At 42.2% G+C, this 24,546-nt stretch overlaps 1 protein-coding gene across 1 annotated transcript in view; it reads left to right on the plus strand.

Annotated features, from left to right (window-relative positions):
* Dnah11 (dynein axonemal heavy chain 11) overlaps positions 1 to 24,546 on the plus strand; it is a 317,751-nt gene that overhangs the window by 247,142 nt on the left and 46,063 nt on the right. Inside the window, exons 67-69 of the mRNA XM_038336393.1 lie at positions 15,489 to 15,693; positions 18,304 to 18,468; positions 22,968 to 23,108. Coding sequence (XP_038192321.1) covers positions 15,489 to 15,693; positions 18,304 to 18,468; positions 22,968 to 23,108 — 511 coding nt within the window. The remainder of the gene's footprint in view (positions 1 to 15,488; positions 15,694 to 18,303; positions 18,469 to 22,967; positions 23,109 to 24,546) is intronic.

Below are 24,546 nucleotides of genomic sequence, written 5' to 3' on the forward strand. Positions count from 1 at the left end.
GTTGGCCTCACAGTCTCTGCATAGTGAGAAAAGACCTTGAACCTCTGACACCGCTGCCTCCACCTCCCAAGGACTTGAATTTCAGACACTCACTGCCACACCAGGCTGATGCTTAATAAACTTTCCCAAATAAATTGGCTCTGTCACCTCTCAGTGGAATTCCTATAGTGTTATGTGTACAATCCGTCTCTGACACTGCTACAGTCTTAAATCTTAGCTATTTATGGATATGGGTGGCATACATGTACATGACATTCCCGTAGTGGTCAGAAGACATCTTGCAGGAGTCATTGTGTCCTACACCAGTGGGTCCTAGAGATCGAATTCAGATCATCAGGCTTGGTGAGGAGCATTTTAACCCACCAAGACATCTCACTGGTCCCTAATCTTCCATATCTAATGCCTCATCCTGCACCATTCTGCCTTTTTTGGTGTGTGTTCCAGTTCAATATGCTGAATTTTGTTCACTTCTGAACTCACGGTAATTCTCTGTAGATGGGAGCCATGTACTGTGTACCCCTAAAAGATGAGTTTAACCAGGGCAAAAATGGAACAACGAGGTAGAACTCTGTTCTGTAACTGTGGCAGTTTAGGTATAAGGATAATGGAAAATAACTAAATATATCAGTTAAGGAATTTTTAAAAATATATTGCTAAATAATGGGGTGGGGGAATATAACAAAAATCTGAACAGGGAAAGAAAGCTGATTTTGCTTCCTGTGGGTACGTGCTACAGTTTTGTGATCTTGGGTTTCTCTTTTGATGAGTGTTCAGTGAGGAGATGACCATGGATATTTAGGTCAGTGTTCAACTAAGAAATTCCTGTATAACTCTGTGAGTCATATCCCTCTGTTTAAGGGCAAGCTTGTTTTAAAGTAATAAACAAAAACCAATGTTGTAGCAAAAGAAAGCAAAACACCTTTTTTCTTTACTTTGAGACAAGGAGACAGACAGACAGACAGACAGACAGACAGACAGACAGACAGACAGACAGACAGATAGATAGATATTCTCTAATGATTTGTAATTAGAAGCTTTGTACTTTATGGGTTTTCCCTAAAAGCCTTATTCTCATAATTTATTTTAAAGGGGCTTTGTGTAGAACATGCTTCAGTGAATTTGACAGATGCAAACAAACATTCTGACTGGAGTGATGCAGCTAGAGCTTAGTGAACTGCCAAAGACATAACTCTAAGGAACATTAACTCATAAACAAATAGCAAAAGACTCAAAAATATTGAAATAAATGACAAGGAGCTGAGAGAACCTCTCACTGAAATTAAGAATTCTATGTTTTTCTTTTGATGAAAATATGCTTATTAGTCACTTAGAGTCCCTCCCGAGTCATGAACTGTGATTGTTAACTTTCCTACTCTTTTCCGTTATATTTCTTATAATTTTAGCTAATTCCTTGTTTTCTTGTTTTAGGAATGTCTTCTCTTCCTTGGCAACATAAATTTTGGTTTGCTGTGTGTATGTATACAACCCCATCCAACAAGAGGGAAGTTAATGCAGTACTCAGCCACTGGCTTAAGCTAGCTGCCCGAATGTTGCCAGGAGTCTTTGAGAACTGTGCACAGGCTTGCTGGAATCCAGCATTGGGGTAGAAGTACTGAGCAGACATGCTTCAAATCTTAGTCTATCCATTCTAGATTGCAGATTGGGAAGGAAGGACAAGTATTGGTTCAGGATCCCTAAGGCCAAGTTCTTATCACAAAGGAGATTTATTTGTGTCAGAGGGACAGAGGGCAGGGAATAAGAGACAAAGACGGACATAGAGGACAAGGAAGAAGAAAAAGTAAACCAGGGACAGAGGCAGGGGTATTTGTTCTGGAGAACAAAGGACTGCTTCTTGTACCGGCAAAGGTACCAGCGGTTATAGGGGTTAGGGAAATAACCACGATAGTCCTTTATAATAAATCAGTTTTAATACAAGGGAAAATAAGGAAACTTACAGAACCAAGGTTTCTCTGTGTAGCCTTGGCTGTCCTGGAACTTTCTCCGTAGACCAGGTTGGCCTCAAATTCACAGTGATCTGCCTGCCTCTGCCTCCTATGTGCTGGGGTTAAAGACGTGTGCCACCACCATCCAGAGTTTTTGTTTTCTGGTGCCCTTTTTTTTCTTTCAATCTGATGAGAAAAAAAAGGTCAAAGAGTACAGTGCATTGCCATGAGAGTACTATGCCAGCAGCATAGGACCATGTTTGTCTTTCCATGATGTCAGAGTTTATTTAAAAAAAACAATAAATCCACAAAATTTAGCAGCTCCCATGACATCGACTTGTTTTATAACCAGCCTTCTTTGATAGCTTAGCCAAAATGAATGCGGGTTCTTTTATTCCAATTTTGTTTACTAATATTATCTCTCATATCATACAACACGCAGTAACTATCTGTATTCGTGCATGTGGATTCCTGAACAAATACAACTGTAGAGGGCTGTGGCAGAGGCCAGGAGCTTTCAGAACTGGGCTGAGAGAGTCTGTGCTGAGGGGATCAAGGGCAGACCACTGGAGTGGTCTATGCTGAGTCTGTGCTGAGGGGATCAAGGGCAGACTACTGGAGTGGTGTATGCTGAGTCTGTGCTGAGGGGATCAAGGGCAGACCACTGGAGTGAGGGGCTGCTGCTGGATCTGCTGGAGAAGGGTTCACAGTTCAGCTGCAGAGCTCAGTTCCTTGATGAGAGGCCAAACTGGGTCCAGAGCAGGAAACGGGTTAGAAACAAAACAACAGTTCATGGCCAGGTCCAGAAGGGCAAATACCAAACAGGTAACAGTTAGGCAGGCAGCTGTGTAAGCTGTGCCAGCGGCAGGAACCTAGTGAGCCTAAGGCTCCTGGGACAGTGAGTGAAGTTCCAGGTACCAGAGAGCAGATTGCTGGGGGCCATGCCGTCACAATGTTAGGTACCCCTCACTTTCCAGGGCTTCAGGTGAACAAGTTACACCTTCGCCTTAGTCTTGTACATCCAAAAAGTTATTGGAGGTGGTTTCTCAGATGTGCTTTTAACATACTCATGCGCCCCTCCATTTGTATTACACCCCAGTGAACTTATAGGACAGCTCCCTTTCTCTTCCCAGTCTGTGCTAGATGGTTATGACCTAACCAGACAGTCTCCCCTTCTGAGGCTGCCCAGAGTCTGTGGTCATCCTTCTCCCTCAAAGGGAGGCCAAAAGCACTTGTATAACAGGGTCTCCTAGGGCAAGGCATGGCTGTTCATACAATGGAACAAACAGAATAAGGCATAGCCTGGCTAAACACAGATATTTAACGTATATTCTTTGCTTTGCTGCTTAACCAACAATGATAGGAATGCTATGTGGCTGACTGTGAGGGCGAGCGGGCACTGAGCCCTGACTCAGGAGGCAGGACATCGGCTTTGAGTCAGATGTAGACTGTCCTCAGAGAGAGCTGTGAGGCAGATCAGTGAAAGGTTGGGGAAAGGGGAGCTATCTTCCTGACCCATGATACTGGAATCACTTCCCAGAGGGAAGGGAAGGTTTGAGGGGGGTGTTTGTTTTTGTTTTGTCTTTTAAATTTTAGTACTTAATGCTGATACTATGAAAATCTTGAATATATGAGCTGGAGAGATGACTCCATGGTTATGAGCACTGGCTGTTCTTTCAAAGGACCTGATTCAATTCCCGACACCAGATGACAGCTCACAACTGTCTGTACTCCATTTCTAGGGTTTCTAACACCCTCTTCTGGCTTCCACCATGGGCAGCAGACATATACATGTTGCACAGACATAGATGTGAGCAAAATCTCCATACATATAACATAAAAACATTAAATATACACAAAATCTGTAGTATATAAAATTTTAAAATGATACTAGTCAGTTTGTGTTTTCCATTTACATCACTGCTGATCCCCCTCAAGACACTTTGGGCCCCTTCTATCCCATTATGTTCCTCTTTCAAGGCCAATCAAAAATTTTGCATTTTGTTGATCATCTCATTACTTTATTTACAATAATTTTATCATATTGTGTGTGAAATGCAAAGTCTTAAATGCAAAATCTGTGGGTCCCATGTTCTGAGAATAGTTTTTCCCACAGAAGATTAAGCAGTATTTAGAACAAATTCTACTATTCCAGCAATCCTACTGCCTCTGCATGGTGAGATATTTAAAACAGGTTAATTCTTCTTCCTTCATTTAACTCACATATTTATTTTTTTCATTTTTTTATTTTTATTTTGGGAGGTTTTTCAAGACAGGGTTTCTCTTTAGCTTTGGAGCCTGTCCTGGAACTGGCTCTTGTAGACCTCAAACTGGCCTCAAGCTCACAGAGATCCTCCTGCCTCTGTCTCCCAAGTGCTGGGATTAAAGGCATGCCCCACCACCACCCAACTTTAACTCAAATATTTTTAAATAAATAACTTTAAAAATTATATATATATGATTATAATTATATATATATGATTTCAAAGAAACAAACAACCTTGGTTGAAGGGACCATGGAGACAGAATAGACTGGTAGAAGTGAGAATTATTTTACTTGCTTTATCAATAAATTTAAAACTGAGAGACAATAACAGAAGAGAAAGTGATGATGGGGAGGCTGATGTGGCTTGGGTAGGGAAGACCCACAGGACCACAAACTTGTGGGCGGCTGTCCCCTTTGTCTCTTGCAAACTGACTGACATTTGCAAACTTGCCAATAGATCTTGCTTTCTGGTTTCCAACTTGAAGATTTCCCTTAAATTTCTCTCCTCTTTTATTTCTGTATCAGTCTCTATGTTTTTCTTTGTATTTCAAAGACAAGTCAATGTTAAAAGTTTAAAAATGAGGGGGCCCCAGGACTCACAAGAATCACAAACTGCATTCTCTAGCAATCCTTTGTTAGAGTCCCTGGGCAGGAAGGCCAGTGTGCTGACCTCCTACTGAGAGCCCCAGTGCTCACGGAGTTTTCAACTATTAATAGGATCTGTATTTATTTCACTTGTTTATTTGGGGAAGCGCTTTTAAAAACACTGTTAGCTTATTTTTCTTAATAATAAATGTATGTGAAATGTTTATGATATACAGCATAGTCCAAAAGCTGAAGTTCATTAAAAATTGGAATGTTGTGGAGTATGAAGTAATGAATACTAATTGCTCCTTTCATGTCTGACAGCTCCCTGTGGACCAATACATCAGCCTAGACTTTAATTTGGTTCGAGTAATGGTTTCATCAATAGTGCATTAAATCTGTGTTTGAGAAGATATACAGTTGAACCTGACCCACACTGTAGATACCTGCCATGAAAGGACCATAGGCTGTCAACAGCTGGATAATTACAAATAATTAAATCCACCTAACTCCAGACAATCCTAATTTTTTATAAAATATATCTTAACATATCAATCGACAGAAAACATATCTGGGAAGATTTATCAACATGTATTTTTTCCAAAGCAAATTTACCGGCTTACACATCAGAGGAGCTGCTGACCTGTGAGGCATCCTTTCATAATTCTACCACGCTCACCTCTCAGGTCCCCGCAGTGTGGTGGAAGTCAGTTCTGAACGTCAGTCTTGTCCACAGTAACCCCACTGCAGGATGAATGTTCACTTGTTTCTCAGGAAATAAATATTTTTTAAAGATAATTTTTACCCCTCCCTGCATTAGCTCCTCATGTATTCTTTTAACCATAGTCTGTCTTAGAAAGAGACCCAGAATTGACTAACATGTGTAGTAGTTATTTGACAAAGATTTTCATTTTACAAAAATAATACAGGAAAACGGAACAGCCTTTTGCTGACATTTGTTTCACAGTGACTGGCTTTCCACAGACAGTTTGCAGTTAGTAATATTATGTTGGTGCTGTAATCTAATTATGTCATGGTAGCTGTAGCCCTGTCTGGAGAGGCCTCAAGTAAGACCCCCTCTGTGACTTCACTCTTGGTCTCCAGAAATAGAGCTTGGCATTTTAGTCTCCCCATCTTCTAAATTCAAAATAAAGTTTTATTGTCAGGAAAAACTCGACAATACCTTGTCCATCCCAAACCTCTGTCCAGGAAATAGAAAGTGTCACAATGAAGTAGGCCTCGCTGTCAAGGGACCAGACTCTTAGATTTTATTTGAAAATGATTGCCAACCCTGTCACAGATTTCAAAGAAACAAACAACTTTGGATTCTTTCCTTTCAGGAAAGCAGTCTTCCAAAACAACCAACATGAGTGGACCCAGAATCTTTATGGTATATTTCAATATGGGGAGACAGACAGAGAGACAGAGAAAGAGAGAGACAGAGAGAGAGGACAGAGAGAGTGTGTAAGTGGTGTGTGTGTGTGTGCGCGCGCGCATTTGTATGAGTACACGCACGTGTGCATTTTTCCAAGGGAGGTAATTTTCTTTTAGGTTGTTTCTTTCCTTGTTGTTCTTCTGCGCAGTGTCATCTGGAGTACTAAACATCCTTCTTATTTCGTTTTAAAATTTCAACTGAAGTCAGCTTTTACCTAGAGGGACATGCTAGCTATCTGAACTCACTTGGGTGAAGGGGACAAGCAGATTAACTCATTTCTGCTCCTCCTGGGGGCTTCCTTGCTCACCTTCAGGACTCTCCAGCTGTGAGGCTTTCAGGCAAAGCCTTTCGGGAGAAACTGGGTTTGACCAACTAGCACCGCCCTTCCTGCTGTGGTTGCTAAGTTACGGCTCAGCACTCTGCTCCCTACACCTGGGCTTTTTGGCTATCCTCTCAGCACTGACGGCAGGAACTCATTTTAAACAGCAGGGTGGACCGGAAGGCTTTTAGATGTCCATTGAAAAGTTGATTTCTTCTCTGGAGTGTGCTTTTAAGAGCAAGTAGTGGGTCTCTGTTATTTATTTACCATAAAATCTACTTTCTATCTTTACCTGAATTTCCAAGTTAGAAAAAAAATGCTCTGTAGAATACAACGCAATATCTTAGGCTGTTTCTCTCCAGACCTCAAATCCTACAAATCCTCTTGCAAGAGTCCACCTGCAGTCTTCCCAGTGAAGACACCGACCTGCTACAGAAGCCAGTCTTTAAACAGATGATGCTGTTTCTGTGTTTGGTTTTGGGTGACTGTTAAAAGTAGTGATGGCATCTGCTTTGGTACCAAGAATATCTGCTCACCTCAGAAATCTGCGTAGGTGTCTGTCATTCAAAACAGATAGCATCTCAGCGGTAAGAGACTGTGGGAGACAGGCTCCAGTAAATGTAATAGGCTCCTTCGTGTTCAGATGTGCATGCCAGGGATTGAGACTTGTCATTCTGTGAGGACCAGTGGTGGGCACCTTTAATGTCAGCACTTGGGAGACAAGAGGCAGGCAGAGCTCTTTGAGTCCCAGGCTCGCCAGGTCTACATAACTCTAGACCACTTAGGGATACATGGGGAGATCCTGTTTCCAAAAAAAAGAAAAAAAAGAAAGAGAAAGAAGGAGGGAGGGAGGGAGGGAGGGAGGGAGGGAGGGAGGGAGGGAGGGAGGGAGGGATGGAGGGAGAGAAAGAGAGAGAGAGACAGAGAGACAGAAAGAGAGAGAAGAAAGGAAAAAAAAGAACTCCACATTTATTTTTTGTTTTATACTTGTTTTGGAGAAGGAATATAATTTTTATTCAAAACTCAGAATGGAGATGATTTGAGAACAATGATAAGGCTTGAGGCTGAAGGGAGACTGGAATTCAGGACCAGAGAGCATGGTCTAGAATATTTTATGACATTCCCCATATTTTTAAACTTCCATAAAACCTATTCTAAAATCTCTGTAGACAGATAAAACATTACGCACCAACTGGCAGAGTGAGGACACACTTAGGACTGGCATTGAATGTGCAGCTTCACATTAGGTTTACACTTTCAGTAGCAATGTATTTTATCCACCACCCAAAACAAGGATCCATTACAGAATAAGACAAAAACAATTGGCTTTCCATTCTTTTCCAACACTGTGCCCACTAGCTGAGCTTTGTTATATCATCTCCTCTCCCTGCCTCCCCAAGCCCAGCTCCTCTCAAATTCCTCGTTTCTCTTTTTCATTGTTATTCTCTCTCAGACTCTCTATCTATCACACATGTGTGTGCAAGCACATACACACACACACACACACACACACACACACATTGCCTAATACAGAAATACAACCCAATGAGTCCATTTACTGCCGCTTGTCGTATATGATTTCAGGACTGTCCGCTAAGCAGTGGATAGCAACTTTGAGGCTCATCCCTGGGGAAATGATTTCTCCTACTCTTAGCATTCCCTAGCTGCCCATAGTTCTCTGACTATGCGCAGGGGGGCCCTGGAGTTTCCATCTCTGTGTTAGTATGTCTGTGGGTGCACCTCTTCAGGTCTTGCTTGGACAACCATGTTGTTGAGCTATCGTGAATCCTGTCATGTCTAGAAAATATAATCTCATAGCAGATTTCCTGGTTCCGTGGCCCTTAAAATCTGTCTGCCCCTCTTCTGTGATATTCCCTGAACTTTACTAGCAGGCATTGAGTGGGCACTAATTGGGGTGCTGTGGTTTCTGTCATGGTCTTCCTCGACTGCAGAGAAGCTTCTGTGGTGAATCACGGGAGCTACACTCCTCTGTGGAGAAAGACAAGTGAGTGAAAGAAGAAATAAAAGCAAGGAAGGATGTGACTGGTCCCAGGTGCCATAGACTAGAAGGTTTATGGCAGATAAAAGGGAGAGCAGAGCAGAGGCAGGGATGTCTGGGAGAGTTCAGAGTGGGCATAGCCAGACTGAGCCAGGCTATGGTGGAGGGGGTGGGAGGAGAGTGGGGCGGGGGAGGCCAGGAAGGTAAAGGGTAGGTGAAAAGGCCAAAAGGCACTGGCATAGCAAAATGGCTGGGTTGTATAAGAAAGGGCAGCTGGGGGAGGGAGGCTCAGCCCCTGGGCTGGAGAAGTCTAGCGTAGGGAGTGAGGTATGCCATCCAGGAGGACCTGTAGCAGGTAGACTGGGGGATGCTGGGAGAGCCTGGCAGACAACATCCACTCTGATATGTTAAATCTGCACCTCAGCCTTTTGTCTGGGGTCTGGTACCTAACATAAAGTGTTTAGGGTAAGTATTTAGATTTCAGGTAGTAGAGTGGTGGCAGAAGTGGCAGAAGTTCTCCCCTCAGGTCCCTGAGCTCACTAACCGCAGGGAGTCGCTAGGGTTTTACTAGGCATGGCTTCCTTCCTCTCGAGTGTGCCTTAACCCAATCCACAGCCATTGGCTATTGCCTAGATGTGAGGGCCACTACTAGACTTTTGGAGATTTCTTGCCACACTGGTTCTTGCTCTGAAAACTCCACATTTTAACCTCTATTTTGAGAATCTCACCTTGGTGATAATGGCTACCTGTCTCTTGAAGGCCATAGACTCTGGCTTTTAGGAATCTCTGGTAATTGCCTCTGTGTGTGCAAGGCTGTAAAAGAAATGCCATGAGGGGCTGGAGAGATGGTTCAGTGGTTAAGAACACTGACTCCTCTTCCAGAGGACCCAGGTTCAATTCCCAGCACCCACATGACAGCTCACAACTGTCTGTAATTCCAGTTCCAGGAGACCTGACACCCATGACAAAACATCAATGTACATAAAATTGAAAGACATGAATTTAAAGAAAAAAAGAAATGAGATGAAAATCAGTCAGCAAACACTGTCCATGTTTTCTGTATGCCCATCCCAACACCACCACGAGGGGCTTCTACAGCTCAGTCCAGAACACTTTCTGGCTAGATTATGAATGCACTTTGAAAGAATTCTTATATTTCCAGTATACCCGCTCTTTATTCAAACCTGACTTATGAAAGCTGAATTTTTGGTAATACATATTTGCAAATGATTATTATTTCAGAATCATTCATTCCATTAAATATCTTTTGTTTTTTTCTGGAAGCCGGAGGTATTTCAGAATCATTAGTTCCATTAAATATCCTTTGTTTTTTTTCTGGAAGCCGGAGGTCTGAACTCTCATGTAAATTGTATGACTTATTTTTAAAAGGTATAACTTAAGTAATTCATGCAATAAATGTATTTACTAGAAATTACAGATCCTAGACTAGGTTCGGGCACTTGAGTAATTACATCCATTTTCTTTCACAAACAACAGAATTTCTAACTGAAGGTCTGCAGGCCAAGTGCTCTGAGCCATGTTTGGTCTCAGGTCGGCTATATCCTTCATGTCCTCTTATGATCAGCAGCTACACAGGTTGACGGAGACAGTGCAGGCAGCCTCTGTGAACACAAATTAGCTTGCAATGTGATGCAGTGAAATAGATTTTACACTGATTGTCTAGAGACCAGGGTCCTAGTAGACTCAGCTCTGCCAGGCAACTGTGACCTTGGGCAAGTCATGGACTCTGGGTCCATAAAAAAGATCTAGAGGGGCCAAGCTTTTCCTAAAATTACGACTCCACCAGGTGAGCCAGACTGCCCTTGACTCACACGTCCTAGCCAATTAGACCATAGTGTCTGCCCTGGGAAGGATCATCTCATTTTAGTTCTGAGCTGTACTAAGCCTCTCACCTCCAAACATCCGATCTTATCCAGCAGGAAGGGGAGGGGGAGCTAGCTCCTTAGGAGGGTGTAAGAAATGCCCTTCATGGGCAGCTAACGGTAGCACAGACTCAGGACTTCAACCACATGAGAGTCTCAGTGTAACACTGGGGTGGTGGGGACAACAGAATACTCTGTTCTGCAGGCCTTTGCTTTAAACAAAAATCTGAACTCTCTACTTCTGTGTCTCTTCCCCCAGCTCCAAGGAGCCCTGGTGGCTTTGGGTACTGGAAAGTCATAGGATGCAAATGTTTGCTGTCCTGCTGCTCTGGTGGATGCTGTCTGGTTTTAGAGTCTTCAAATCAGAAGAGAGTGTTAACAGTCTGTTTAATTTTCCCAGACAGGAGATTAGCCAAAAATTAACCTAGCAGCAATGATAAAACCCACTGTGTCATTATGCAATTTTTGCCTTTCATAGATCATAAACACCCCAATTGAGGGTAATTTACTGTCCCTGGGAAACCTAAAGCTACCAAATGATGCTTTTGAGCAAGGTGTAAAAACCAGTTTAAAGGCAGTTCTCTTCCGCAGCACAGCCCCTACACTCCAATAACTATTTTCTTTATAATTTATTATTTATTTAATGTGTGTTTATTATTTAATTTATTGTTACTTATTGTATGTGCCTTAATATGGAAACTAGAATTTGATACTATTGTCTCCAATTGCTTGCCACTTTAATTTTTTGAAATTGAACGAGGGGTTTACCAATTCAGCTAGCTGGCTCACTAGCAAACCACAGGGTTCTTTCAGTTTCCTTTTCCCCGGGTTATCAATACAGGCATTCACCACCACAGCTATCTATATGTGACTGCTGAGGATCGAACTTGGGTCCTCCTGTTTACCTGGTGAGCACTTTGCTACCTGAACCATCTCCAGCTCTGTCTGTCGACCCAGAAAAGCAGATACACACCCTGGGGTTTGCAAATGCCTCACAGTACTCATAGGTCCACAAGTGCAACCCAGAGCCAACTGTGAGTGCATTGCAGAGCCCTTTCTCTAAAGCAGATGTTTGACTAAATATTTAACCAGCTGGAAACTTCATTGTACCCAATAGTGACTCCTGAGAAGTCTGTGCTTAATGCTTGCCTTTCTCCTGGACTGTCCTTGAAAGTCTGGAGAGGGGTTATTGGTGATAACCTCTAGTGATCAGAACCATTGGTTAGTGTTTTAGCAGAAATCATACTACCACACTGTCTAATGGGATCCTCTAAAGAGGAAGCAGACCAGTAGCTGTCAAGGTGAACCCATAAGCAAAGAATGACTTTAGAGAGTTTAAACAATGAGAACATGGAACAGATGGAGCTCCACAGAGCCGATACCCTCAGATTCTTTTACAACAAGCATTGACCAGTTTCTGCTCTAGAGAGATTCTTCCTGAGGCCAAAACACTATCTGCAGAAACAGACAGTCTTCTCTGCAGATAGTATGTAGAGTCAGGTATTGGGGTTGTAATATGGACATAATAAGCTATATTAGGGATGTGACCCCAGTACTGAGGCATGAAATCTTCGTATGTGGCACACACACCTGATGCACCTAGGCTGCTGGTGATCTCACACGTGTTTTATTGTGCCTGTACTTGGGCCACAGACCTTCACAGGCGTCAGGGGTGGGATTTGCCTTGTGAGATCCTGTTGGTTCTCAAAAAGATGTGGATTTGAGGTTTGCAGCTTGCTTCCAAAAGTAAATTAGCTATGATGGTGGTTGTTTGTTTGGAGTCTAGTGGTCCTGTGATAACACACACAAACATGCACATGCCACACATTTCAAAGCTAATTTGGCTCTCACCACAGTTCTTCATCTGGTTGTGGATAGCTCTCCTAAACTCTCAATTACTTTAGCCTTCCTCTTTCACATGATAGCATCATTTGCGAGCTGATCGGCTACTTATTTGTAAATTCTTTGGAGAAAAGGCTATCAGAGTCTTTGCTCATCTTTTAGCGGGGCAGATCTTTGGTCTCGTTGTGCCTATTATGTGGCAAGGATCTGGTGGGTACTGATAATGTGCCTGTCCTAGACATTGTGTGTCAGCAGAATCCTGTGCTGAATGGTCCTTTGAGATTTCCTCTCCTTTGTCTTCATGATAACACTTGCACCTCATCTTTAAAGAACAATCTCTCCCTCTATTTTACCTGTCTTCTGATTGAGCAGATCTTTGTCCTTTACATATGTCTGTCACATTGTAGGTATTAGACATATAGATAACAACTGACTGCACACTTAACATACTGTACGCACAATACCTATCACTAGGAAGTAACATTTGTGAGCGCAGAGATCTGGTGGAAATAACTAGGTCCCCTGTGCCTGCAAGGCTCTCTGACACCTGGCATAATAGAAGTGTTCACTTGCTATTTAAAAGAGAATAACACACACACACACACACACACACACACACACACTAAAGAATGACCAAAAATTCCACAAGCATGATACCACCTGGAAGCTATGTCCCAGTGTGAACACATGGTGTCTGACCCAGGCCACCATGATTGATAGCTAGCCAGTGTCCTTCCCTAGTTCCCTTGCAGCATTTGACCTGTGGTCCAACCACTTGTAAAGGTTCTCAGTATTCTAACAGGGATATTCAATACTTGTCATTCACAATCAGTCTTTGTCTTTGTTTTAAACGGGAAAGGCCACACTACACAGATATACATGGGTTCAGTAAGAAGTGGTTTGCTAAAAGAATGGCTCTTCGCCCTCCTGGGAAAGAACTGACAAAGCAAACACAAACACGCTGAATGCCATCACCTCCAGTTTTGTAGTGTGAATTCCAATTGTTCTAAATAAAAACCTGTAGTCAGATATTAGGGGTGAAAGGTGAGAGATCAGAGAAGCAGTGCAGCCACCACTGGAGACCTTTTACCTCTACAGAATCCTCAGACCAAAGGGGCGATCCTGTCCTCAGACTGCGTCTCCAGACTGCACTGAGCTCTTGTCTCGTCCCATCTTATATTCCTCTCTCCTCCAGCCATATACCTTCCTGCCCAGCCATAACCCTTCCTGTCTTCACCTCCTTAGTGCTGGGATTAAAGGCATGGGATTCCCATGTACTGGGATTAAAGGTGTGACTCAACACCACCTGGCTCTGTTTCTCTTTGAGACTGGATCAATCTAGTGTAGCCCAGGGTGGCCTTGAACTCACAGAGATCTGTCCACCTCTGTTTCCTGAGGCCTGGAATTAAAGGTGTGTGCCACCTCTGCACTGGCCTCTCCTAGCTTAAGTTCTGCACTCTGATTTGTTAAAACGCAAACAAAATAACACTGCACGGTTTCACAAAAGCTGTCTCTAAAGCGGGTTGCTGGTGTCCCTGTCTCCAGCATGGAGGCTTAATACTTGCCATGTTTTTACTGCAAACAGAAGATCACTTTTCAAAGGAAATAGAATTTGAATTGGGTCACTAGTCTAGCCAATTCTTGGGATTCTTAATTTATATCCAAATAATTAAAGCTTGGATGATATAAGAAAATTATCATTTTTATCATCTTTACACATTAAAGCAAATTGTCTCAAAACTTCCTCCAAACAGTGGTAAGAGGAGGAGAGACAGACTCACTGCCATCGCAAATGACAGTCACTCTGAGGCACAATTACAGAAGGACCAGGGCCAGCAGCCCAGATGCTGCCACATTATAGCATTTTGAGCAGCTCTGCAGTTTTTAATCACTGGAAGCAGGTGCTAGATGTCTCACGCTGTCGTTTCTTTTGAATGTGCTCAATTTCCAAAGTTAATAAACTGAGTACAACACCCTTTCACCTGCAAGTAAGTGAGATGGGTCATAGAATGTTCTGTCTTTAGATCAGTAGCAATATAGGCTTTGCATGGCATTGAGCATCATAATATTTTGGCAATCAAAGTGTTTTGCCAGTCGGTGTAGATCACACAGGCTGGTAGTTCCAGCCTGGGCCACTTAATGAAACTTGCTACACAGTGAACAATCCAAAGAGGATTGAAAACACGACGCAGCGGTGGAGTGTCTGTCTACTGTGCACGAAACTTGAGTTCAAGCACTAGTACCTCCAAAAATAACTTTTACAGATTTCATACTGAAGAATCCGAATTTTCATTAATATTCAAGAGTAAATGAAAGTGAGGCGACTTGTCTCGCTGCTTGCGTTGGCCCTGCTGCAAACTTCTCTGTGAATCTCACTCCACACAGCTCAGGCCACCGCAGTGGAATGCTGGGAAGCTGCTTAACTATGGATTTAACCCCTGATTGTCTGGCTGGCTGTCACATGAACTGAAGAACTCTGCATCCAGCTAATTCTCGTAATGGGTTCCTAGCAGAGAAAAGAACATAAACCAAGCCAAAAAATCCTAATCAAGCAAGGAAACAATCAAGCAAAATATGTATTTAATTAGCTTAGTTTTAGAAGCATAAGTAACTATTAATATATTGTTACTATATTTAATATGGTAATAATATATTACTATAATAGTAAAGTAACTAATGTATTATTTAATAGCATAGCATGCATATTTCTGTATTTAGTATTTAATATTTTAGCAAACAAAATATTCCACTCATTGCATAGTAATATAGTTCAGTGTGGGCACAGAGCTAATGTTTGTGCATAAATAAATAGACATATCAATACATGCATATTTATTCGATCCTTTCAAGAACAGTGTTTTCTATGAGTTCATGTGGAAATGTTTTGAATATAATAGCACTCTATAGGAAAAATAATATTAATGTCTGATATAAATTTAATCCCAGAAAGTACAGAAAGCCACCATTTGCTGATTGTCAGAGCAACATTGTAAACTGAGTGGTAACACTGCCACTGGTTCACAAATGAGGAGATAGACAGAGGCCTAGTGGCATCTTCTGTTCCTCCTGGGTCTTAGGAAAATGGGGAGTAACAGGGAATTCCTAGGCCCAGCCTGCTGGCTCAAGAGTGTTACCAGCATCAAGACATGGAAAGGCACCTTCCCACTGACATGATCCCCAGGGTTCTCCTGAGTGTCTGTGTTGTGACCCCTGTAGGTACATCAAGATTGGTGACAAAGAATGTGAATTTAACAAGAACTTCCGTCTCATCCTACACACCAAACTGGCAAACCCGCACTACAAGCCCGAACTACAAGCCCAGACGACCCTCCTCAATTTCACAGTCACAGAAGATGGTCTCGAAGCCCAGCTGCTGGCAGAGGTGGTCAGTATCGAAAGGCCAGATCTGGAGAGACTAAAGGTAAATAGTTCTACATCGTCCTTAGAACTTACTCATCCCTCCCTCTGCACAGACGACAGTGCCAGAGGCTGGCATGCCAAGTGAGGTTGTGTAACTGAGGAAAGTATTGACACATATGAAAAGAAAATATGAAATTCCTCTTAGAAACGTCAGGTAATTAGAGCTGGGCCACATATGGTGATGTGCGATCCCAGGCTTGGAGCTTGTCAAAGTTAGCTTTGGCTATCATCTTAACACAAACCTTGTGGTATTTTCTTGATTGCTCACTGACCTACGAGGGTTCGGCCCACTGTGGACCAGCCCAAAAGGAATCTGTTGAGAATAAATGGTGTTTTTCTTTTGTCAGTGGGTATCAGTTAAAGATAGTACCTTGGTTAGGAGTGGGACCACATACCCACTTTTATCTCTCGATGCTGGGATCCTGGCTTGAACCTGTTTGTGGTGTGTGCATGCTGCATCCCTCTTTCCACGTGTGTGTGCATGCTGCATCCCTCTTTCCATGCGTGTGTGTATGCTGCATCCCTCTTTCCACGCGTGTGTGCATGCTGCATCCCTCTTTTGGTGCATGTGTGTGCATGCTGAATCCTTCTTTCGGTACATGTGTGTGCGTGCAGAATCCCTCTTTCCGTGCGTGTGAGCATGCATCAGTCCTACAGTGTCTGGAAGACAGTTTCCCTGGAGTCCTCTGTCATCTCTAGTGCTCCGATCTTTCTGCTTCGTCTTGCACACAGTTCCTTGAGTGCTTTGATGAGGACACCATTGCGACTGAGTGTTCCAAAGGCTCTCCCTCTCTGCACGTTGCGCACGCGGGAATCACTGTTAAAGCAGTGTCCCTGCTGGTGGCCGAACAAGGCTCTGATTCCTACTGTTTTGTCATCCTAAGATTTGGGTTCCAGTTTTACTTCAGTTTGGATTTTGTTTATTGATTCTACCTCTTTGTTAAATTCTGCTTCCGTGCTTTGCATTGTTTTTATAGATTTCATTAAGGCGTTTATCCAAACCCTCTCTGAGGTCCCTGAGCATATTCATATTCCTGTTTTGAAGCCCTTGTCTTGTGCTTGAGCTATATTAAATTTCTCAAGGCCTACTGTAATAGTTACTGGATTCTGGTGGAGCATGTTGTCTTGGCTATTCTTGTTTGTGGTTTACGCAGGGATCTAGGCATGTGCAATAATGATGTTTGAGGTGTTTCTTGGCATTGATGTCTGATCTTGCCTTTGTTGGGTGTGTTTTGCTCTTTGGTTGATGTTGTCCTTTCTGGATCCTTGGTGAGTGTTGTGGCTGTGGGTATCCCGGATTGAGAGTGCTTCTGAGTCCAAGCCTAGTATGGAGACTAGTGTCCCTGGAAGAAAGTATTTTGGTAGAGTGGCAGCTGGCACAAAGCCATACCTGAGTCTTATTCTGAGATTTGCATTGCCATTTGAGACCAAACCTTTTGCCTGTAAGTGTGCCCCGATTCTCTGGGTAGACAGTCTTGTCTATAGGGGACATTGTCGTGTTCGCATCGATTTGCATTGTCTTTTGATACCAAGCCTCTGGCCTGTTAGAGTGCCTACAATTCTCCAGGTAGACACTCTTGTCTGTTGGTGATGTTGGCATGTTTGCATTGCAGCCATGGCTTCAGTCTCTTCCAGCATTCCTTTATTCTTTCTTTCTGTTATTTCAGATTTCCCCCAAACAAACAAACACTTCCTTTCTTGGACTAAATCTGCGTCTTGCAGCTCTCTCACCTTTGAGCCACTCTCATTTGCTGGATCCGGTTGATACAGTTCTGAATGATACACATTCGGGAATGTTGTGGTTAAATCTCAGGGTGGCATTAGTAGACTAAAACCCTGTTGGCCATCAGGACTTCCTTAGCCTTTTCAAATTCTTTCTGTGTGAGAATGGAAGTCTTCAAGTGGTCAGCTTTCCTCATTGCCCTTCTCCTAGGTTAACATAGCTCTGGTAAATTTCCCCCTGGTGAGATTTTGACAAGAAGGCTCTGAGCATAGGACTTATCCAAAATGATTAGATACGTTCCATTGAGTTTACCCCTGCCCAAGGCAACTGTGGCTTATTCTTTAGTTTTTCCTGTGAGAATGTGGCCTGATCCCATTGGGCAAGCATCAATGTGGCATCCTATGCCTGGGTGCCCGTGAAGGCTTTGGCTCTCCTTGCAATGGTCAGTTATAGAGCAACCATTCTGATACTGCGTCTCTGTACTCACCTGGATTGTTGTGACAGTTAGCTCAGAACCTGCTTTTGGTCAAAGTTGATTGCATAGCCTTTTCCTAACTGTAAGGTCTTCCTCACAATAGGTCTTCCTCACAATAGGTCTTCCAAGCTGTTTAAATGTCAGAGCTCAAGCCAGAAACTTATATTATTTTCTTAAACAGAGACTTCGTCGAGGTTCTTGATGTTAAATAAGTATCCACCCTCTAAACCTTGGATTCTAACCAAATGTTACCATACCATCTGAATTTTTAGAGAATTTTTCATGGCTGTGATCAGTATGGTTTTACCATTGTGTTTCTTATCATGTTTGTATGGGTCTCTGTGGCTCCGGTGATTACAGGAACTGTCCTGAGCAGGCAGACATTAATCATTATTCCTAATATCTCCTATCAGCTGGTATTGACCAAGCAACAAAATGACTTTAAGATAGAGCTGACACGGCTTGAAAACGACCTTCTCCTGCGCCTCTCTGCTGCAGAAGGCAGCTTCCTGGATGACAGTGACCTGGTGGAGCGCCTGGAGACCACCAAGGCCATGGCGGCAGAGATAGAGCACAAGGTAGGGGCAGCAGAGAACTGCTGACAGGTTCAGTGCTCCACTGGATAAAATGCATCTCAGCTGACAACACAGGAACACGGATCCCGACTCAACGGCAGTAAGGGATAGCTGAGGCCAAATATGAGCGACCACAACTTGGGATCAATATGTGTTCCCAAATACTATAACCCAATGTGACAACAGATCGTGACATTTTTATAGTAACAGAGAAAAAGAAAATTATAAATCAAGATGCTTACAATGTGTTGGTAGAAGCATTAGGTAGAATGAGTTATAACGAAACAGAGATAACTCTATGACAGGACTCAGATGCTACCTAGTAACATTCTTGCTTTTGGAGTTGGTAGAAGTGGGTGGCTTGCTAAGAACGATTTTAAAGGCTTTTGATAGTCACAAGGATGTTAGGTCAGATAAGGGTGTGTAGGCAATGGATGGCTTTCAAAAGACTAAAAATAACAAAAGATAATTTGACTCTGGTCTGCAACATTTTAACTCTCCCTAACTAGGAATGTTTATCATTGTAGAATCTTATTTATTGTTTTTTATTGAGCTCTACATTTTCCCCTGCTCCCCTCCCTGTCTCTCCCTCGCCTTCAACCCTCTACCATGGTCCCAATTTACTCAGGAGATCTTGTCTTTTTCTACTTCATATGTAGAGTAGATCCATATATGTCTCTCTTAGGATCCTCATTGTTGTCTGTATTCTCTGGGATTGTGATTTGTAGGCTGCTTTTCTTTGCTTTATGTTTAAAAACCACTTATGAGTGAGTATATATGTCTTTCTGGGTCTGGGTTCCCTCACTCAATATGATGTTTTCTAGCTCCATCCATTTGCCTGCAAATTACAAGATGTCATTATTTTTTCTGCTGTGTAGTACTCCATTGTGTAAATTACCACATTTTCCTTATCCATTCTTCGGTCAAGGCGCATTTAGGTTGTTTCCAGGTTCTGGCTATGACAAACAATGCTGCTATGAACCTAGTTGAATACATATCCTTGTGACACGATTGAGCATCCTTTGGATATATACCCAAAAGTGGTATTACTGGGTATTGAGGAAGGTTGTTTCCTAATTTATGAGAAATTGTCATACTGATATACAAAGAAGTTGTACCAGCTTGCACTCCCACCAGCAATTCAGGAGTGTTCCCTTTACCCCACAATCTCTCCAGCATAAGTTGTCATCAGTGTTTTTGATCTTGGCCATTCTTACACGTGTAAGATGGAATCTCAGAGTTGTTTTGATTTGCAGTTCTCTGATGACTAAGGATGTTGAATATTTCTTTAAGTGTCTTTCAGCCATTTGAGATTCCTCTGTTGAGAGTTCTCTGTTTAGGTCTGTACTCCATTTTTTTTACTGGATTATTTGTTCTTTTGATGACCAATTTCTTGAGTTCTTTGTATATTTTGGAGATCAGACCTCTTGTCTGATGTGGGGTTGGTGAAGATTTTTTTCCAATTCTGTAAGCTGTCATTTTGTCTTGTTGACCATGTCCTTTGCCTTACAGAAGCTTTTCAGTTTCAGGAGGTCCCATTTATTAATTGTTTCTCTCAGTGTCTGTGCTATATTTAGAAAGTGGTCTCCTGTGCCAATGCATTCAAGTGTACTTCCCACTTTCTCTTCTATGAGGTTCGGTGTGGTTGGCTTTATATTGAGGTCTTTGATCCATTTGGACTTGAGTTTTTGCATGGTGATAGATATGGATCTATTTTCATTCTTCTACATGTTGATGTCCAGTTAAATATGCTTTCTTTTTCCATTTGGTATTTTTTTACTTCTTTGTCAAAAATCAGGTGTTCATAGGTATATGGGTTAATATCCGGGTCTTCGATTTGGTTCCTTTGGTTCTCCTGTCTGTTTTTTGCCAATACCAGGCTGTTTTCAGTACTATAGCTCTGAGGTAGAGTTTGAAGTCAGGGATTGTAATGCCTTCAGAAATTCTTTTATTGTACAGTATTGTTTTGGCTATCCTGGGTTTTTTGCTTTTCCATATGAAGTTGAGTACCATTCTTTCAAGGTCTGTGAAGAATTTTGCTGGGATTTTGATGGGCATTGCACTGAATCTGTAGATTGCTTTTGGTTAGATTGGCATTTTTACTATGTTAATTCTACCTACCCAAGAGCATGGGAGATCTTTCCACTTTCTGGTGTCTTCTTCATTTTCTTTCTACAAAGATTTAAAGTTCTTATCTTGTTTGGTTAGAATTACTCTGAGATATTTTATGGCATTTGAGGCTATTGTGAAGGGTGATGTTTCTCTGATTTGTTTTTCAGCCAAATTATCATCTGTATAAAGGAGGGCTACTGATTTTTTTAAAGTTAATCTTGTATCCTGCTACATTACTGAAAGTGTTTATGGGTTGTAGAAGTTCCTTGATAAAATTTTTTGGAGTTGCTTATGTAAACTATCGTATCATCAGCAAATAGTGAGAGTAATATTATGCTGATGTGTAAACCTAATAAACCCTTTTCTCCCCAACTTGCTTTTCAGTCATGGTATTTTTGTCACAGCAACAGAAACCTTAATTAAGATATTGTGTAATGCAGGCCACTTAGCAAACAGCCATCAAAAGCTTAGACTGTCAATATTAGATTAAGAAATGAAATATTTCAATTTGCACTTCAAGTTCTACACAGATCCAATCATTTTTCTGGTCTGATCAGTGTTGGAGTCTGCAGATTTACATGGTAGAAACTAGAGAAAGGGCAAAGCTCAGCTTCAGCAAATAATAATCCCAGGGTGTTGAGTTCTTAGAGAAATCTTTGGAGCTAAAGTCACGTGTATAGGCCTATGATGGAAAGAATCAGGGCAGGGGATGGTGCCCTATGCTTAATGCATCATTTACCCTGGTAAAATGACATTTTCCAAAAGCCGAGAAACCTTTTCTCTTGAACAGCTTCCTGGTAACTGAGCAGCTCGGATCACAATGGGCCATGTGTGTTGTGTGCACTTTGAACTTTCCCGAGTAGCCACTAACTGTTACCACTGCATAATTTGGAAAGATGTAGACTGTTATCTGCTTTGTGAAGTGTTCTCCTTACTAAGTAATCCACTAATTACCCAGCCAAGGCTTTGTTGCCACACATCCAATGTATGTGCCTTAAATTAAGCAAAGAAATAGAATTCCAAATTACTCAGTCCTTTTAAGTAAGTGGTTTCTAGGTGGCTCCTAAAATAGTACAGATTAGGGCAATTAGGTAAATTAAGTCTTAGCTTTGAAGTTAACTTCTAATTGTCTCTTAAAATGTTGTTTCCTGTCTTCTGAATATATCACTATGAAGCCACACCTCACTCTCTGCTTGGCATATCATTTCCTTTCATTCACAGACATTATGAGTCAAGACCATAGAAGAGTTTAGGGGAATACTGTATCACTTAAAGCTGCAGGGCCAGCAAGTGTTCTTAGAGAAAAAAGAAATAGGTTCTTGTTTGTTTTTAGAAATGAGTATTTTTTGACCCTTCAATAAAAATAAATATGTTAGTTGATATTTGTGTGTGTGTGTGTGTGGCTATGTGTGTGTGGGTGTGTGGGTGTCAGAAAAAGTGCCCATAGGCTAACAAGTAAGAATTAATGGGCATATTTTACCATATGGAGCTGTGGTGCTGCTGAAATTCGACAGCTGAGAGAGCCCTCATATAGAGGCTATTTAGGAAGCGTGGCTATTGCATGTGCTATCGACCTTGCAGTATTTGCAGACATAATAAAATCATTGGCACTGAGTTGACCCAGCAGACTTTTAAGAGCCATCCCTGGGAGGTGATATAGCTGGGTTGTTAAGGCCTGAAAGAGAGACAGGAGGAAAAACGGTGACATTACTCAGAAGCAGGTTCCCCAGCCATGAACCATGAAGGTCATTTGAACCTATAGGAAGCCACTAGAGCCACACCCCTTCTCACTGCAATGCAATTCATGAGGAAAAGTCATCTAAAAATAGAAATTGAAGAATTTCTTTTAAAGCAATTAATTTTGGAGTATGTATGTGTGTGTGTGTGTGTGTGTGTGTGTGTGTGTGTGTGTGTGTGTGTGTTTGTGTGTATGATGCAGAGACATAGGCTGTACGGCGGTCAGAGGACAACCCTCCAAACCTCACATGAAATCCCAGCTCCAGCACAGGTCCCTGGCCTCCTGTGGAGCACTGTTGCTGCTGGAGTCAGCTGACTGGCCTAGACTTAGTCATTTCCTCAAACCTCAAGTCCTTAGATGCCAGCCATGGGTGGGTTTTACAGGTAGTTCTTTCTTCCTTTGCTTGTTTTGTTTTTCTGAGTAGGGGTCTCATGGGGTCTCACTCTCTACTGCAGGCTGTTCATGAACACTTTATGATATTGCAGACCAGACTCAAACTTACAGCAATGCTCCTGGCTCAGCTTCCCAAGTACTGGGATTATAAACAACATCATAATTTAAGGGTTCAAATATTCCTAAGAGTCCTTCCTTTACTGGAATTTGTTTAGAAAACACAAAGGTAAGTTATTGCTGCTATTTGATCCCACCACAGGTGATGCAAGCCAGGGAAAATGAAGGAAAAATCAATGAGACTCGGGAGTGCTACAGGCCAGTGGCAGCAAGAGCCTCTCTTCTATACTTTGTTATTAATGACCTTAGGAAGATCAACCCCATGTACCAGTTCTCTTTGAAGGTAATGTTGAACAGATAAAGGAAAATCCACAATGTGAGAAAGTCTGACTTTTCTTTTCCTCCTGGAAATTGGGGGTTTATTGCTCAGTGGTTCTGGTAGATGGGAAGAAAGAATGGGTCAGATTTTGAGTCACTATTACATATATCAGGTATCCTAAAACACTAAGAAGGAAAACGTATGTTTTCTCCTCATCAAAAAAAGGTATTATTTTCAGATTTCAAACAAATAGCCCCAAAGCTCACATTTGTGATCCTAAGAGCCAGAGCCTCAGCTTGTGTCCAGGCCAGGTTCTACCTGCCGTGCCGCCTGCCGTGCCGCCTGCCGTGCCGTTCTACTTTGGGGGTCTTTCAGTATTCCAGTCAGTTTTGGAACAAATACTCAATTATCATACATGAGGCTTGTCACTGAGTGCATGGGTTTGTTTAATAATAATAAAAAAAAAACCATGACAGGTAGGCAAAGGGCACATGGGACACTGAAAAAGAATAGGATGTGGTGGGGAGGTTACCAGAGGAGCACGGTTTGAGGAAGAAGAGGGAAGGAGAATCTCCCATATATACTACAAAATAAATCATTCTGTGCTTATCATCCTCATTGTGACCAGACAGGAAATAATAAAGACAAAGAGTCATTTCAGAATAAAGAAACAATAATCATAAGACATACAAAAAGTAATGGGTGGAATTAAATAACAGATAACCTGATAAAAATGTGCTAAAGACTTGAATAGACATGTCACTAAAGGAGATGAAAATCATCAACAACTATATGCAAAATGTTCCACATCTCTAATTAGGAAGACGCGAGTCAACACGTAGTAGGGGCTACCTCTCACAGGTTAGGATGACCACTCCAGAAGGAAGAGTGGTGAAAATGTGGAGAAATTTTCATCTTTGCTTATGCTGTCTGGAGATGAAGATCAGATCAGCATCCATGGGAAAGAGGATAGCGTTTCCTCAGAAATGAAAACTGGGAATGACAGTGTGAGCCAGCAGCAGTCCTAATTCTGACTATATATCCAAAATAACAGAAAGAACCTCTTGAAGACACAGCTCTAGATCCCTAGTCATAGCAGCAGGCCGACAATAGAGACCACCCAAGTGTCTGTCAGAGCCTGAACAGAGATTCCCAGCATGGCCCATGCATACAGTGGAACACCAGCTAACCCTTAAAAGGAAGGAAATTTTGAAGCATGCTATGGAATGGTAAAGTCTGGAAACGATTATCCAGGTGGAAATAAACCAGCCGCAACAGCATGACTCCACTCCCACGAGATCCTGGAGTAGTCAGAGTGATGCGTGCAAACAGAGCGGCGGTCGGCAAGAACTGGGAGGGTGAATGAACAGTTGGTAAATAGACTTAGTTTTGCAGGATTAAAACGTCTTGAAGTTGGTGACATACCGTAATACTGTTCTACATTTAAAATAGGTACAGTACT

Source organism: Arvicola amphibius, chromosome 7 (genome assembly GCF_903992535.2).
Source record: "Arvicola amphibius chromosome 7, mArvAmp1.2, whole genome shotgun sequence".
NCBI lineage: Eukaryota > Metazoa > Chordata > Mammalia > Rodentia > Cricetidae > Arvicola > Arvicola amphibius.